Raw genomic sequence first — 16,411 nt, forward strand, 5'->3', positions numbered from 1 at the left:
CACGGTAAAATCATAATCCAAGAACTCTGGCGATCTGGTGCGGATTGGGATGACGAGGTACCAGAAACCATTCTGAAACTCTGGGAAAAATGGATTGACAAGCTACAGCATTTAAATGAACTTCGAATCCCTCGCTGTTATTTTCCTGGATATGACCCAGCCAGCTACAAGTCATTGGAAATACATGTATTTGTCGATGCTAGTTTGGCTGCGTTTGCGTGTGCCGGATATTTTCGAATAGTGGATCGTGGTCAAGTCCGCTGTATTCTGGTGGCTTCAAAGGCTAAGGTTGCTCCTGTGAAACCATTATCAGTACCCCGTCTTGGACTTCGAGCCGCAGTAATGGGAGTACGCTTACTAAAGTCCATTGAAGAAAATCATACGCTTTGTGCAACTCGTCGATTCATATGGAGCGATTCCAGTACCGTTCTGTCATGGATTCGCTCGGATACTAGGAAATATCGTCAGTATGTTGCTATTAGAGTTGGAGAAATATTAGAAGAAACCAGCGTAGGAGAATGGAAATTTGTTCCAGGAAAACAGAATGTAGCAGATGAAGCCACAAAATGGAATAAAGGCCCAGAGTTAAAGTCGACTTCTCAATGGTTCGTGGCACCAACATTTCTCTACCAATCGGAGGAGTTCTGGCCCACGGAAGAGTCGCAAGATCCTATCGAGATTGCAGAAGAACTTCGACCAGTTCACGTTCATCGGGAAGTAATACGGTCAGGGACAATTGATTGTACCAGATTTTCCAAGTGGGAGCGACTGTTGCGTTCAGTGGCCTACGTGTATCATTTTATCGATATGTGTAGAAGGGATAGGAATAACCAAGCATTTCCTGACAAAGCCTTGTTGGTGAGCGAAGATTTTGAACGTGCGGAGCGAATGCTTTGGCGAGATGCTCAAGCTGAGGAATACGCGGATGAAATTGTTGTACTGGAGAAGCTGCAGCATGCAACCGATTGCACTGTAATTAAATTGGACCCGAACAGTCTCTTAAGAAAGCTTTCACCCTTTTTGGACAATAATAAAATTGTTCGAATGGCAGGAAGAATTGAAAATTCACCGTACGCGACGTATGATGCGAAATATCCGATCATTCTTCCAAAGAATCACACCATTACGAAGTTGATCATTGACTGGAATCATCGGAAGTATGGCCATCAAAACTCAGAAACAGTTGTGAATGAAATGCGGCAAAAATTTCACATTTCTGGACTTCGCTTAGCGGTTAAGAACGTCGTGAAACAATGCAAATGGTGTGCAATACAAAAGGCTAAGCCACTAGTACCACGAATGGCAGCTCTCCCTGAGGAACGTGTAACGCCAAATGTGCGACCGTTTACCCACGTTGGGATTGACTACTTTGGTCCATTTATGATTAAAATAGGCCGTAAGCAGATCAAACGTTGGGTGGCATTGTTTACGTGCCTAACGATCAGAGCAATACATCTAGAGGCTGTAAGTTCTATGACAACGGAATCCTGCAAGCTGGCCATAAGAAGATTTGTCACACGACGAGGTGCGCCTCTACAGATCTTCACGGATAACGGGACCAACTTTGTAGGTGCTAGTCGAGAGCTTGCAGATCAGATCAGAGGGATTAATAATGGGCTCGCGACAACTTTTACAAATGCCGATACGCAGTGGAAATTTATTCCACCAGCCTCTCCGCACATGGGCGGAGCGTGGGAGAGAATGGTGAGATCTGTTAAGTCAGCAATGAGATCATTAAATCAGTCGCGAACGCCTTCTGAAGAAGTTTTCCAGACAATTCTTTGTGAAGCTGAGTCGATGGTGAATTCGCGACCGTTGACATATATGCCATTGGAACCGCCGCAGTATGAAGCTCTTACGCCTAATCATTTTATTCTACTCAGTTCTAGCGGAGTGAAACAACCTGAACAGCCACCAACAGTAATGCAAGATAGTCTACGAAATGGATGGAAGCAGTGCCAATACATGTTAGACCGGCTTTGGGTAAGGTGGGTGCGTGAATATTTGCCGACAATAACGCGTAGAACAAAATGGTTCGCTGAGGTGCGATCGGTGCAAGAAGGTGATGTTGTATTGATACTGGACGAAGGAGTACGAAACCGATGGATGCGAGGAAGAATACAGAAGGTGATACCTGGAAAGGATGGGCGCATCAGGCAAGCAGAGGTTAAAACTGCTCTAGGAGTTATGCGCAGGCCGGTAGCTAAGATAGCGGTTCTAGACGTTGCTGATACTGGTAAAGCTGCGAACCCGGAGCAGCTTTACGGGCCCGGGAATGTTACGGCAGGCGTTACGACCAATACGCTAGCGTCGTATGTTACCGAAGGGCACGCTGGTAAAATGAGAACTGGGACCGGGATCAGCACACAGTCATAATGACAAGATCATTTGCATTCAGTCCGTTAATAGATTGTCATCTCTGGATAAGTGCTAATTAATTTTCTTATAATTTCAACATTATTAAAATAGAGTAACGAATTTCGTGAGTAGCTTAGGGTATTTTGTATCTATTATTACTTATTTTGTTATTCGGACCAGGTTCCAACATTATTAATACGCGGCTGCACGGAGTAGGCAGACCTAGCAAGTGAGGTTAGGAGCACCGTAGGACAAATAAAGTCACTAAAATTGTAAGCCCTTTTTTGATAACACGTGTTCCGCATTAAAACTAAAAGATATAAATTTACAGCTTTAAAGCTCGTTATGGAATAAACCATTTAGCTGACAGAACGGTGACTTTTCCTATTTGCCGGTGGCAACACGGGTGAAAATAGGTTCGGTCTGTTCAAAATTAGTTCCGCCGCTCCAACTTTTAAAGCGAAAAATCAAACGTTTAGCTCAACAATAGTGTCTTCCAATGGTAACAGCTTGAAGAACTGAAGATAGCAAGAAGATTGGTATGCTGATATCCCCCACTTAGTCAACCCATCGCTTGTAATAAGGTAAAACAATCAGTGACCCGCTTAGACTGCTTAAAACTAGTTCTTTACCATAGATGAATTCATATATTTTGATATGCTCGTGACAGGTAACGTATTATGTTTTGTAGCTGAAGTCCCGTAGCTTGCAAAATCGCATAAAACTGGCGCTCTAGAGAACACTAATCCTCTCGGTGGCCCTTTACGGACATGAATCATGAACGTTAAAGGAAGCTAATCGACGAGTGCTTAGGGTTTTTAGCGTTAAATTTTGCAAAATGGAAAATGGAGTGTAGCGCAGACACATGAATCACGAGCTGTATCAATTGCATACTTATGCTGTTATATTGAAGGTAGTACAGTGTGGCAGTCTGCGGTGGGCTAGTCACGTGGCTAGAATGCCCGTCGGAAGAGTAGCCAAAATTATTTTAAGCAGAGAATCAAGAAGAGGCCATAGATTTCGGAGCAGACTCCGCAACTGATAAATGTTCGCTATCGAGGATGATGCACGTTCAGCTGGTGTTCGAGGGGTTTGAAGAAAGGTATGACCATAATTCATTCGGCGCAGGATCGATAACGGACCGTCGCCACTAAAGTAAACTGAGTATGGAGCTTAAGCCGACAGTTCAATATTTATAAGTAGTCAAATAACTGCGGATGAAATGCTAATTCTACTTTTAAATACTCAGAATTGAAGCTGGTAATATTTTCGGAGCTTGGACCCTAACAGCTCAGAATCATGGGCCCCAGCAATCGAACATTCGTGAGTCATAGAAAAAGTTTAACTGAAATAAAAATTTTGGAAAATCTCATTTTGTGTAACGACGAAATTTTTATTGGGGCCCACCGGGCATTTGCCCAGTTGCCCGGTGGGCCAGTCCGCCCCTGGTCTGGGACACGAGATTCAGTTCCTAACGATGTCGGGTTAGCGTTAGAAAGTACAATGGCAGGAACGTTCAGCTCGTCCCGTATTTGCTACTCTTTTCGCTCCAAATTCAGTAGATACTGACGCTTTAAATCGCTTATTGCCTTTTCCATCTCAAGATGCTTCTTACGCAGTAACTCTTTATACGTATGCTGTTGCTGATCAAACCTAGCTTGCATTTGATCCATCATTCTTTGAAATTGTTGGAGCTGTTGGTTTTGCTGTTCTTGATCTGCAGCCGACATATTTCCTGCTCCACCCTGTACAGATGCCCCACGGGACGATGCGCCCTGAGCTGTGCGCTTCGTTTCACACGACGAACAACTCCAGTCTACATCTTCGATTCCTTCATCGACACCCACGCACTTAAAGTGAAAACATCGACCGCAATCATCGCAACTCACCATCAGGCTGTTATCCGGATCTTCGCATATTCCACAACTCACACCCGACTTAGGCCCTTTCGCACGACTACCCTTTGGCATACTGAAGCTTCCCTTCTTTATCGACAGACTTCGCAGCCGGCTGTTAGAGTACAGGAAAATTACGGGGCCAGTGCAACAATCCTACTGACTCTAACTATAACTAGCAAGCACCGCCTAGCTGAGATTCGAACATACGACAACTGGCTTGTTAGACCAGCATCGTACCTCGAAGCTAGCTGGGCGGATCGCGATTAAACGGAATTTTAAAATCAATTTGTCCCCGGATTACAACGATACTTCAAAAGAAGATTCAAATCATTAAACAATCGGTGGTAGGTTTTGCAGTATACTGAAAAACACACGCTTTTGTTAGAAACGAACCGTGATGCCTGGAAGATTATTTCTTATTTGTTACTACACAATAATTAATTACCAAACAAAACACAGGAAAATCACAGTAGAAAACGTAAATGCTGGTAAATGTAGAAAAAGTCAGTATAAAATATGTTAAATAGGTCTGGGATCATTCAATCAATTTTGTGACAGGTTGTGACAAAGGGGGGGGGGGGGGGGGGGTCTAGGCAAATGTGACATCCGTCGAAAAAAATTGCATTTTCATCAAAAGGCAACAAAAATATGTTTCTCAGTCATTCATCACTCATTGTTTTATTTCGATTTTCGAACTTATTGTTCCTGCTGACGGCACTTGAAAGTCAGGCACAATTTATCAATGTTAACTAGATAGGCCACGCGTTACATTGAAGGATCAATTTACACATCAATTTCAGTTCATTTGCAATCAAAGTTTCTAGCATTTTACTAAATATTGGATAGAAAAGTACAATGAACTCTAAAAGCTATCGTCACGATGTAGTGAAACCTGCTTCGCCGAAGCAGATTGAATCTTGTTTTGAAGCGGAGCCGTGCTACTTCAATTGAAACTAAAGCTATATTTCTTCATTGATTTGTAACAATTTGCAATTGAATGTTGTTAGAGCCCTTGTTCGCAGTTATTATTTTTTATTATTTGTTATTTTCTAATATATATTCTAATAATATTCTAATAATAATTCTAATATAATCTTCTAATTGTTATTTGGGGGGGGGGGGGAGGTTGAGTTTTGTGACACAATCGGACAGAGGGGGGAGGGGGGGGTCTAAAAAAGCAGAAATTTGGCGGACGTCATATTTGAATCGTCCCTCTCCGAAATGGAGTTGAGTTTAGAAACTAAATTGAATTGAATGAATTGAGTCTGGAAACTATAAAAGACACACTACTCGAAGCACCTTAAATAACTGAATAGAAGTTAACTTTCAGTAAAGTGATATAATTTTAAAGCAAGGTGAAAGAAAATTTGCCTTAATTACCCTAATATGGTAAAATTTCCGATACAGTCGATTTCTGTTTACTTGTACCCTATTTCTGTAATCAAATCACTTAGTAGATTGTTAATTGATAGTCACGAAACGGTGCTTTTGTGCAAATTGTCTTCCGCATAAATAAGCGAGCAACTCAAAGCTTTGCTTGCAGCGGCGTGACCAAAGCCTAATCATGTGGCACGAAATAAGTCAAGTTTGCTCTGTGTCTATCGGTGCCAGAAAGCTCAGCGGGGGGAACAAAGAGCATCGGTCGGTAGTCTAGACTCTAGCCAAGCCAAGCCAGCAGCCGCTGGCAGAGCAAGTATGTGTCGCGTGCGTCTATTAACATCCCATCCAAACATTGCCCTTCGCACCTTTGCCGCATGCCTTCGTACTCCTGAAAGTTAGATAATTCATCGCACATCCGTTCGGTCCTGCCTGAGACCGAGACTGACCAAGCGAACGATGACGACACACAACAGTAGCAGTAGGTAGTGTACCCATGTATAATAGTACCGCCCGTCACACAAGTGAACCGCCGCAAGATATTTTTAGCAGCAGAAACAACAAGAGCGAAGCTTCCACCTCCGTTCGTTCCGTTGTTGGTGGCCGCGCGGCCGATGCGTTGGCGACGTCTGAGTAGAAAATTCTCGCGCGTTTAGCACGGACCACGGACGACAGCAGCCGCCAGGTGGTGGGGATTGACCGTGATTCCCAAACGGCGATCGCGACTAGAGATTTTTCCGTTTTCGATTTCACATACATTTCGGCACTGCTTAAAATTAGTGATAAGCTCTCGTCGTCGTCGTCGTCGTCGTCGTCGTCGCGTGCGCTCTCTCTGTGTCGGTCGCTCTTTTTTGCTGCTTCTGCTGATGATGCGCTACCGTTTTTCGTTAGTTAGATTATCAAAAGATTAAATTCGCTGAGCTGTTGTTATCACGGCGGTTGGTGGACTGCAGAGCAGCAGTTAGGAAAGAAAGAGTTTGGACATAGATAAGACGGTGGCCGTCAAGTTGTGTGTTGTACAAATCCACAAATTTCTAGCAAACAGCAGCAAAATGGGTGAAGAAATGTAAACTGTCCTACATAGCATAAAATATACTAGTATTATGGTGCTGGTTTCAACGCGTCACCGACAGTAGGTAATTGGGTAATCGTATTTTTTGCTCTGTTTTTTTTCTGCAGCTCACGACGGTGCAGCAAAGTGGACGACGCTTTCAGCCAGAAAAGATGTCTGAATTGGTTTCGCGAGTACACAACACCAAACGACCCGGATACATTGGGTGAGTTTTGCTGGCCCTGTCCTTGCGAATGTGTTGATACATGATCGTTGTTTTATTTTGTCTTTGACTCTAGCCCCTGAGGGAATGGAAAGGTTTTGCGAGGACATTAGCGTAGAACCGGAGAATGTCGTTATGCTTGTGCTGGCGTACAAAATGGGTGCCCGCCAGATGGGTTTCTTCACACAGAGCGAATGGCTTAAAGGCCTGACGGATCTGCAGTGTGACACATCCGAAAAGGTGACGAACAAACTTGACCACCTGCGTAATCTTCTAAACGATCACAACACTTTCAAGCTAATCTACAGATATGCGTACGACTTTGCGCGAGTAAGTGCCTGTACGGAGCGTTTGTTGTTCATCGAAACTGTAAGCTTTGTTCCCTTTTTGTTTCAGGATAAAGATCAGCGCAGTATGGACGTTGAAACAGCGAAGGGAATGCTGCAGCTGTTGCTCGGAAAGCACTGGCCCCTGTATCCCCAATTTGCCCTGTTTCTGGAGCAGTCCAAGTACAAAGTGATCAACAAAGATCAGTGGTGTAATATTCTCGAGTTTTCCCGTACCATCTCCAACGATCTAACCAACTACGACGTCGACGGCGCCTGTAAGTAGCTCATTTCCGTTTTGTCATTTCATCCGTTGGCTAGCCATCAGTTGGATTTCGTTTGATGTTTGATTGTTATGTTCGGCTGGCTTGTACCTGGTATTGGCATTGGGCTAACAGGACAGGTTATCGTTTGTTCAAATATTTCGTGCTATTTGTACGGGGTAGCATCGAAAGGCTGAAAGTCATAAGGTTGAATGTACGGAAGGCAGAAATTCGTCGAAAGGTTGAAAATTGTGTGGTGCATATATAAGGCTGAAGCTGTAGCGTGCCTAGGCATAAACAAAAGGTGGGGAACCTGATTTTTCAGCAGAATGTTTTGGCCCTGGAAAATCGAGTAATCGTAGGATGGCGAATCTATTATTACTTATCACAGAAATGCTGACCGAAAATGTTGAAAGCTCGGCACTTTCGGGTGCAATTGCATGGAAAAGCAAAGTTAAATTCAAGTTATACTTAATATTCGATTTGAAATTAGACATGGAATCGGAAATTTTTATTTCATTTTGTTTCATTAGGATTTGAAATTGAAGTTGAAATTGGATATAATATATATTGGATATAATTGGATTTAAAATTGGACTTGAGATTAGACTTGGAACTACATTGGAAATTAGCTTAGAAATTTAAATTGTACTAGAAATTGGAATTAAAATAGAGTTGAAATTGGGTTCAAAACCCGACATACAATTGGACATGAAATTGAACTTGACATTGGACTTTAAATTATACTTGAATTTGGACATGAACACGTGTCTAGCTAAACAAGTAGACACAATGTATTACTTGAAATTAAGAATGGCATATTTCATCTTACTCTTCTATATGTTTTTCTATTTTTGTTCCGTTTTATCTTCTTTTTTGTACCGTTTACTCGTAGTTTGTGTGTTTTTTCTGTTCCGTGTTTTCTATTTCATTGTTCTGGATTACTTCGCTTTCTTCCCCATTTTTTCTTGTTTTTGACCCATTTTTATAATTTTCTTCCCGTTTTTTCATTTCCAGTCTTCGTCTTACACTAACTCTTTCATCTCCTTCTTTTCTCGTTTATCATCTGTGCTTCGTAATCAAATATGATTTGCTTGTGATCGGACAAGGATTCTTCATTCGATACGTGCCAATTTTTTATTTTGTCAGTCATCGTTGAACTGCATAGTGTTAAGTCAAGTAGGTACTTTTTGCCTTCTTGCGTTTACAAAAGTTGGCTTTTTCCCTTTATTACATAGGTATGTCTATATCATTTGATGATTATAAAGCAGGATGGCCACCCAACCGGGAAAAGTGGGTAAAAGACGGGAATTTCGACCAACCACCGGGAAAATTCTAACTTTTAACATTTATCATTAACGTTTTTATGTTTGTGGTGTACCTAAACCGTTCCGTGCTGCACTTTGAACTCTTTTTCGCTGAACAGGCTCTCCAATTCCTCGGACACCGAGTACTCAGATCTCGCTCCACCTGGTCTAACCATCTAGCTCGCTGCGCTCCTGGTCGTCGTGTTCCTACCGGATTTGAGGCGAACACCATCTTTGCAGGGTAGTTGTCCGGCATTCTTGCAACATGCCCTACCCATCGTATCCGTCCAGCTTTAGCCACCTTCTGGATACTATGGGTTCGCCATAGAGCTGTGCGATATTCATGGTTCATGCTCCGCCTCCATACTCCGTTCTTCAGTACGCCGCCGAAGATCGTTCTTAGCACTCGTCGTTCGTAAACTCCGAGCACTCGCAGGTCCTCCTCGAGCATTGTCCATGTTTCATGCCCGTAGAGAACAACCGGTCTAATAAGCGTCTTGTACAGGGTGCACTTTGTACGGGGACTTAGTCTGCTCGACCGCAATTGCTTGTGGAGCCCATAGTAAGCACGACTTCCGCTGATAATACGCCTCTGAATCTCACGGCTGGTATCGTTGTTCGCCGTTACCAGTGAGTAGTGTGAGGTAGACAAATTCATCGACTACCTCAAACTCATCGCCGTCGATCAATATACTACTGCCCAAGCGGTGCCGTTCGGCCTCGGTTCCGCTGGCCAACATGTACTTTGTTTTAGACGTATTTACCTTTAACCCAATCTTTTCTGCTTCGCGCTTTAGTCTGGTGTACTGTTCAGCCACCGCCACAGATGTTCTGCCGATAATATCCATGTCATCGGCAAAGCAGACGAATTGACTAGATTTGTTGAAAATCGCGCCCCGCGTGTTAATATCCGCTCGGTTCATAACACCTTGTAGCGCTATGTTGAACAGCAGGCATGAAAGACCATCACCTTGACGAAGCCCTCGGTGTGATTCGAATGAACTTGACAATCTACCCGAAATCCGACCACAGCACTGGTACACCCATCCATCGTAGATTTAATCAGTTTGATGAGCTTCTTGGGGAAGCTGTTATCGTCTATGATTTTTCATAGGTCTTTCCGGTTGATGGTATCGTATGCGGCTTTGAAGTCAATGAACAAATTATGCGTGGGAACTCTATATTCACGGCCCTTTTTGGAGAATTTGCCGCAGTGTAAATATTTGATCCGTTGTAGACCGACCGACCGACGAAGCTGGCTTGATGAGTTCCCACAAATCTATTTGCAATTGGTGATAGACGGCGGAAAATGATTTGGGACAGCACTTTATAGGCGGCATTGAGAACGGTGATCGCTTGATAGTTCTCACAGTCCAACTTGTCTCTTTCATAGATCGGGCAGATAACCCCATCTTTCCACTCCTCCGATATCTATTCCGTATCCCAAATTCTAACAATTAGCCAGTGCATACAAACGGCCAGCTTTTCTGGTCCCATTTTAATAACCTCCGCTCCGATGCCATCTTTCCCAGCTGACTTGTTGTTCTTTAACTTCCTTAACTTCGCCTATCGTTGGGGCTGGCACCTCTTCCCCGTTTGTTACACCGTCGAAATCGCTTTCCCCGCAGTCATGGTTCTCCACCTATGCGCCATTCAGGTGACAAAGCCTTTGCGGGATCTGTTCAGTTTCTGGTAGAACTTTCGCGTTTCCTGAGAACGATGCAGCCGCTCCAACTCTGCATATTCCTGCTCTTCCAGGTAGCGCCGGTATCTTTCTCCCGAAAGATTTGGTTTCACTGCATCTTCTTCTGTTTGTGTCTTTCCACGTTCTGACGTGTGGCATTGCGCATATTGACCGCTCGCGCAGCGTTCTCCTCATCCACCTCCTACATTCATCATCAAACCAATCGTTCCGCTGATTCCGGGCCACATGCCCGATGGAGCTCTCCGCTACATTGCTGATGGCTGTTTTGATAGTGTTCCAACAGTCCTCGAGAGGGGTTTCGTCCAGCTCGTCCTCTTCCGGCAGTGCAGCTTCGAGTGAATGCGCGTAGTTTGCGGCGACGTCTGGCTGCTTCAGCCGCGCGAGATCTAACCGAGGCTGGCGTCGGTACCGAATGTTGTTCACAACGGAGAGTCTTGGGCGCATCTTAACCATCACTAGGTAGTGGTCCGAGTCAACGTTAGCGCTTCGATAGGATCTGACGTCGATAATGTCTGAGAAGTGCCGACTGTCGATCAAAACGTGGTCGATCTGTGATTCTGTCTGATTTGGTGACCTCCAGGTGTACTTATGGTGGATTCTGTGCTGGAAAAAGGTACTACGTACGGCCATATTCTTGGAGGCGGCAAAGTCGATAAGTCTTAGGCCCATTTCATTGGTTCGCTGGTGTGCACTGAACCTTCCAAACACCGGTTTGTATTCCTCCTCCTGGCCGACCTGAGCATTGAAATCCCCGATGACGATCTTGATATCATGTTTTGGGCAGCGGTCGTATTCACTCTCCAACTGCGCGTAGAATTCATCCTTGTCGTCATCGGTACTTCTGAGGTGAGGGCTGTGCACGTTGATAATGTTTATGTTGAAGAATCGGCCCTTGATTCTCAACCTGCACATTCGAGGATTGATTGGCCACCACCCAATCACCCGTTTCCGCCTCTCGCCCATCACTATGAAAGCTGTACCCAGCTCGTGTGTGTTGCCGCAGCTCTGGTAGATGGTATGTCCATCTCTGAACGTACGTACCGTTGAGCTCTTCCAGCACACCTCCTGCAGCGCTACGACGTCGAACTTGCGGCTCTTCAATACGTCGGAGAGCACTCGAGTGCTCCCTTGGAAGTTGAGAGATCGGCAGTTCCACGTCCCGAGTTTCCAATCCATAGTCCTTTTTCGTCGCGTGGGTCTATTCCGATTGTTCCAGTAAGAATATATTTGTTCTTCGTTCCATGCTTTAATATTTTTCGTGGTGACGGCTTGCCCTGTTTCGCCGGAGGGCCAACGAAGCTCGAAAGAGCCCTCCTTTCCTGTCAGCATACGACCTTGGCTTCCACCAAAGTTGCTCGTATCCCGGCTGGTACCACGAGGCGGTAGGAATAGGAGTGGCTGAATAAGAGGCTATGAACCACTGTAGGGTCTATTTTATGCCTACACGTGCACAAGGCACCGACGGTACGCATTATTCAGCCGTTTACCAGCCTCGGTAAGCAATAATGGATCCAAATTTTCCTCGAATAATTACGACTAGGTATATCATCTGCGAAGCCAATTATTTCAAAGCCTAGCGCTGTCAACTTTTGAAGAAGATCATCAACTTTTAAAGACCACAATAGAGGTGATATTACGCCTCCTTGTGGGCACCCTTTTACTGTTCTAACGCTTATAGATGAGCTTCCAAGGTTTGCTGATATCTCCCTTTTTGATAACATTTCGCTAATCCAGTGGATAATGGATATATCGAAACAACGTTTCGTCGTTGGAGTCGGGTCATTTTCTTTGCGTGATACAGGAATAAATTGGATTTTGGGAGAAATTTACAAGATTTAATTTGGGTCATTTAGAGCGGTATTTTGGAAAAGGAAAAGCGTCCTAAACGCCTAAATTGTTAACGCGTGTGTCTAAACAGTGATTCGGTGAGAATTGATAGAAATTTGAGGTTAGGTTTGACGGAGCACGCGTGGCGACTCCAGCCTACCTAATAGATCGGAAGTAGTTGATTCGTCGGGTGATCGTGAACCATTCAATTCGCTGGGTCAAAAGTAAATATTGTACTTAAACCAGTCGAAGTGTGAACTGTCTACATGAAGGAAGATAAGTTCCAGGTCTCAAACACAAATAAAGAAACAGTACAAGGCAGCAGAAAAAACTGCTGCAAGTGGTACTTGTACTAACAAACAGTCATCTAAAACCATCAAGAACCCAACAATGTCCACAGATTGGAAGACTGGAGAATATCTGTTTTTGGAACCACAAAACTACGACCAACCCACGATGAAACATCCAGTTGACGCTGGAAAAGCGCTGACAGAAGCAGGAATAAAAGAATTTCAGGATATCCAAGCGATTGGAAAATTCAGATTCAAGGTCACTTTCCCATCAACAGGAGAGGCCAAGAAAGCAAGCACAGCAGATCTAAGGAAATACAACCTAAAAGTGTTTGGAAAGAATCGATCGGCCTGGCAAAAGGCATACCTCTGGATAATAGCGAAAGTGAATTAAAAACACATCTGAGAGCAGATACAGCAGTCCTGAAAGTGGAACGAATGAAGAGACGAAAGGACAACGAGCTAATAGATACCTGGAACATTAAAATAGCATTCCGTGGGAGTAAACTACCAGATAAAGTCGAGCTATACGGAATTGAGCTGTATCTGTTTTCGGTTCGTCAATGCAACAATTGCTGGGACTTCGGCCAAAAAAGTATGAACTGTAAAAGACAAAAAAATGCGTGAACTGTGGAAAACATCACGAAGGGTACTGCGAAGGAGTAACATGCACAAGCTGCAGCGGAGACCACAGAGCAACAGACCGAAACTGCCCGATGAAACAGAAACAAAAGCTCATATCTGACACCATGCGTAAAAATAAAGTCACATACGCTGAAGCTAGACTCCAATGCCAAACTTCAAACCGATATGACATTCTGCAAGAGGAAGAATTCCCTGCACTGGAGCTACAGGATAGAAATACATATAACAGACAGAACCCTCAGCGCCGCCGGTCGATCTGGAAGCATCCAAACACTCGTCCCAGATATGAACCAGAAGAGCGTCTTGAAAGCAGAAAAGAAGAAAAGGATAGTACTGGAAAAACCTTAAAATGGTCGGCAAAATTGTGAGACTCCAAGCGGCCATTAACTAAAAATTGCTGAAAGAGTCATCAAGCATCTCGCACGAGGAATTGCTGATAAGGACAAGCACTACATTATTAGAAATGATAAATGATCTCACAGACCAGGAACTCACATATGAAAACAGAAATGAGGAATCAGAAGAAGCACACAACAACAAAAATGCATAAAAATATCAAAATATTACAAAATAATATGCAATCGATTAAGCCGGTAGAAACGAGAGAAGAACTCTTGGTCTTTCTGAACAGTGAGTCAATCGCAATTGCCAGTTTGCAAGAGACTTGATTAAAACCAAAAGATATGCTAATCATAAAGGGATTTAATATCGTAACGAAATGCCGAGAGCAAGGCTTCGGTGGCGTAGGACTACTTGTTAGAAACGACATCCACTTCGAAGAAATCAGTTTACAAAACTTTCAACCTCTGGAGCTAGTCGCCGTCAAAACCAAAAATCTAACAGTAAATTTTACAATTATCTCATTGTACGTTCCACGTGACTCAAATTTGACGAAAACATCTCCAGAAAGGATCAAGGAGCTATTCAATCACATTGAAGGTTTAGACGGAGAAATTTTATTCTACAACAAGAATTCCGGAGTAACCATCTGTGTGTAGTAATAGAACTCTTGGTAGAGGAGCCAGTAGTAACGGGGACACAGACTCACTATAGAAAATGGGCCCAATTTAGCCGCAGCGACTTTATCATTTCTTGCGCCTATAACTCAGATTCGGTAGCGTTTCATTAAAACCAAAATACACCTTCCCGTACCCTATCTGTTAGCTTCATGGTGTCAGACTTATCTATACTTATAAAAATGAATTTCCGTTTGTCGACGACATATTTACGGGGATACATGAAGCAGCTTACGATCTCTGTAGCATGTACTCGATTGAAACAATTGAATATCCGAGTCCAAGATTGTCGGTGCTAAGAGACTTCGCGCGTTTTATGAAATCACGCGCGTAGCTTTCGACAGATTACATTATTCATTGAGATGGATCTTTATCTGACTCCATCCTAACTATCTAATCTAACAACAATTCCTTTCCCTTCACTCCGATCCCGACCTCCTCGTGGTACCAGGCGGAATACGAGCAACCTTAGCGGAGATCGGGTAACCAACCCCGGTGGAAACTAAGGTCGTGAACTAAGGTATGAACGCCCAGGTCGGTAGGGAAGAAATGTATAGACCGGTGGTAGGACCCCATAGCCTGCACACCGACACAAACGATAACGGCCAACGATGTATAAACTTCGCAGCTTCCCGAGGCCTGGTGATCCGAAGCAACTTTTACCCGCGCAAGGATGTCCACAAAGCCATCTGGAGATCACCTGACCAACGTACAATGAACCAAATTGACCACGTTCTCATAGAGGGCCGGTTTTTCTCACGAACGTACGCTCCCGACGGGGTGCGGATATTGATCCTGACCATTACCTAGTAGCAGTACATGTGCGCTCAAAGCTGTCCATCGTATACCGGACACGTCAAAGCCGCCCTCCTCGGCTGAACATCAGGCAGCTAGATCACCCACAAGCTGCCGAGAACTACGCGCGAGTACTGAACGAGGCACGCTCGGCCATCGGAGAGGCCGCTACCGCGGCACTAGGTATTGGGTGTGGTGTGTGGTATTCACTACATGTAGCAACCAAGGCTACTTTTGAAATACTGAACACTGTCCCGAAGGCAAGACAGTCTATTTATTTGATTTTCCACTGTGCGTCCCTTCCGTAGCCCTCTTTGTAGGGGTTCTCCCCTAGTAACATTTCTAATCTAACGGTCTAACGGTTTTTCTACTAGGGTTCCACCCTAGTTGCCTAAACATTCTATTGGGGTGAAAATACATTATTCCCCTACTGCTACTATAATTAAACCCCTATGCTTTTGCGCATGGGTCTAATTTATGGCTTTACATCCCTAAAAGGAAACAGCGCGTGCGCTTCGTTAACCCTACTCAAATAGCGCTTAAAAATGACAGATGTTCAGAATGAAACATCTGCTAGCTTGCTTGTGGTTAGAACGACAAAAAAACCGTTGACTAATAATCTGCTAAAAGAAAGCTACGAAAGGAAATAGAAAAGAATAGTGATATGGTCATATCACATGGGCCTCGGAGTACACAAAATGATTGGTTTGATGAGGAATGCCAACAAGCGGTGGAGGGAAAAAACTGCTTGGAAAAATTATCTAAGTATTGCCACTAGAGAGAACCTGGCCAAATACCGACGAGCTTGGAACCAGTTTTCCTGAGGAGGAAAAAGCGCCAAAAGGAGGACAGAGATTGTGAAAAGAATTAGAGCAACTATTCCGAGCTAATGACACGCGCAAGTTTTATGAGAAGGTGAACCAAACTCGTAAGGGCTACACACCGAAACCTGACATGTGTAGGGACAAGGGAGGGAATCTAATTACAAACGAGCGCGAGGTGGTCGCCAGATGGAAGCAGTTCTTCGATGAACATCTCAATGGCGAAGTCGCAGAAGGAGGCGAAACGGAAATTAATCTAGGAGCGCCCATGGAAGATAGTAATGTCCTAGCACCTGATCTCAAGAAGTCAAACAGGAAATCGGGCTGCTGAAGACCAATAAAGCCGCTGGGAAGGACCGCCTACCGGCAGAGCTTCATAAACATGGCGGAGAAATGCTAGCAAAGATTCTACACTGGGTTATTTCGAGGATTTGTGAGGAGGAAAAGCTACCGGAGGAATGGATGAAGGAGTGGTTTGGTCCATCCTCAAAAAGGGTGATCGGTCAGAC

The 16,411-nt window shown here is 44.1% G+C and overlaps 1 protein-coding gene across 1 annotated transcript in view; it reads left to right on the top strand.

Moving 5' to 3' along the window:
- Positions 1–16,411, top strand: part of LOC128741109 (DCN1-like protein 4) — a 43,160-nt gene that overhangs the window by 24,146 nt on the left and 2,603 nt on the right. The window contains exons 3-5 of the mRNA XM_053836684.1: positions 6,813–6,910; positions 6,984–7,237; positions 7,304–7,511. Coding sequence (XP_053692659.1) covers positions 6,813–6,910; positions 6,984–7,237; positions 7,304–7,511 — 560 coding nt within the window. The remainder of the gene's footprint in view (positions 1–6,812; positions 6,911–6,983; positions 7,238–7,303; positions 7,512–16,411) is intronic.

Source organism: Sabethes cyaneus, chromosome 3, assembly GCF_943734655.1.
Source record: "Sabethes cyaneus chromosome 3, idSabCyanKW18_F2, whole genome shotgun sequence".
NCBI lineage: Eukaryota > Metazoa > Arthropoda > Insecta > Diptera > Culicidae > Sabethes > Sabethes cyaneus.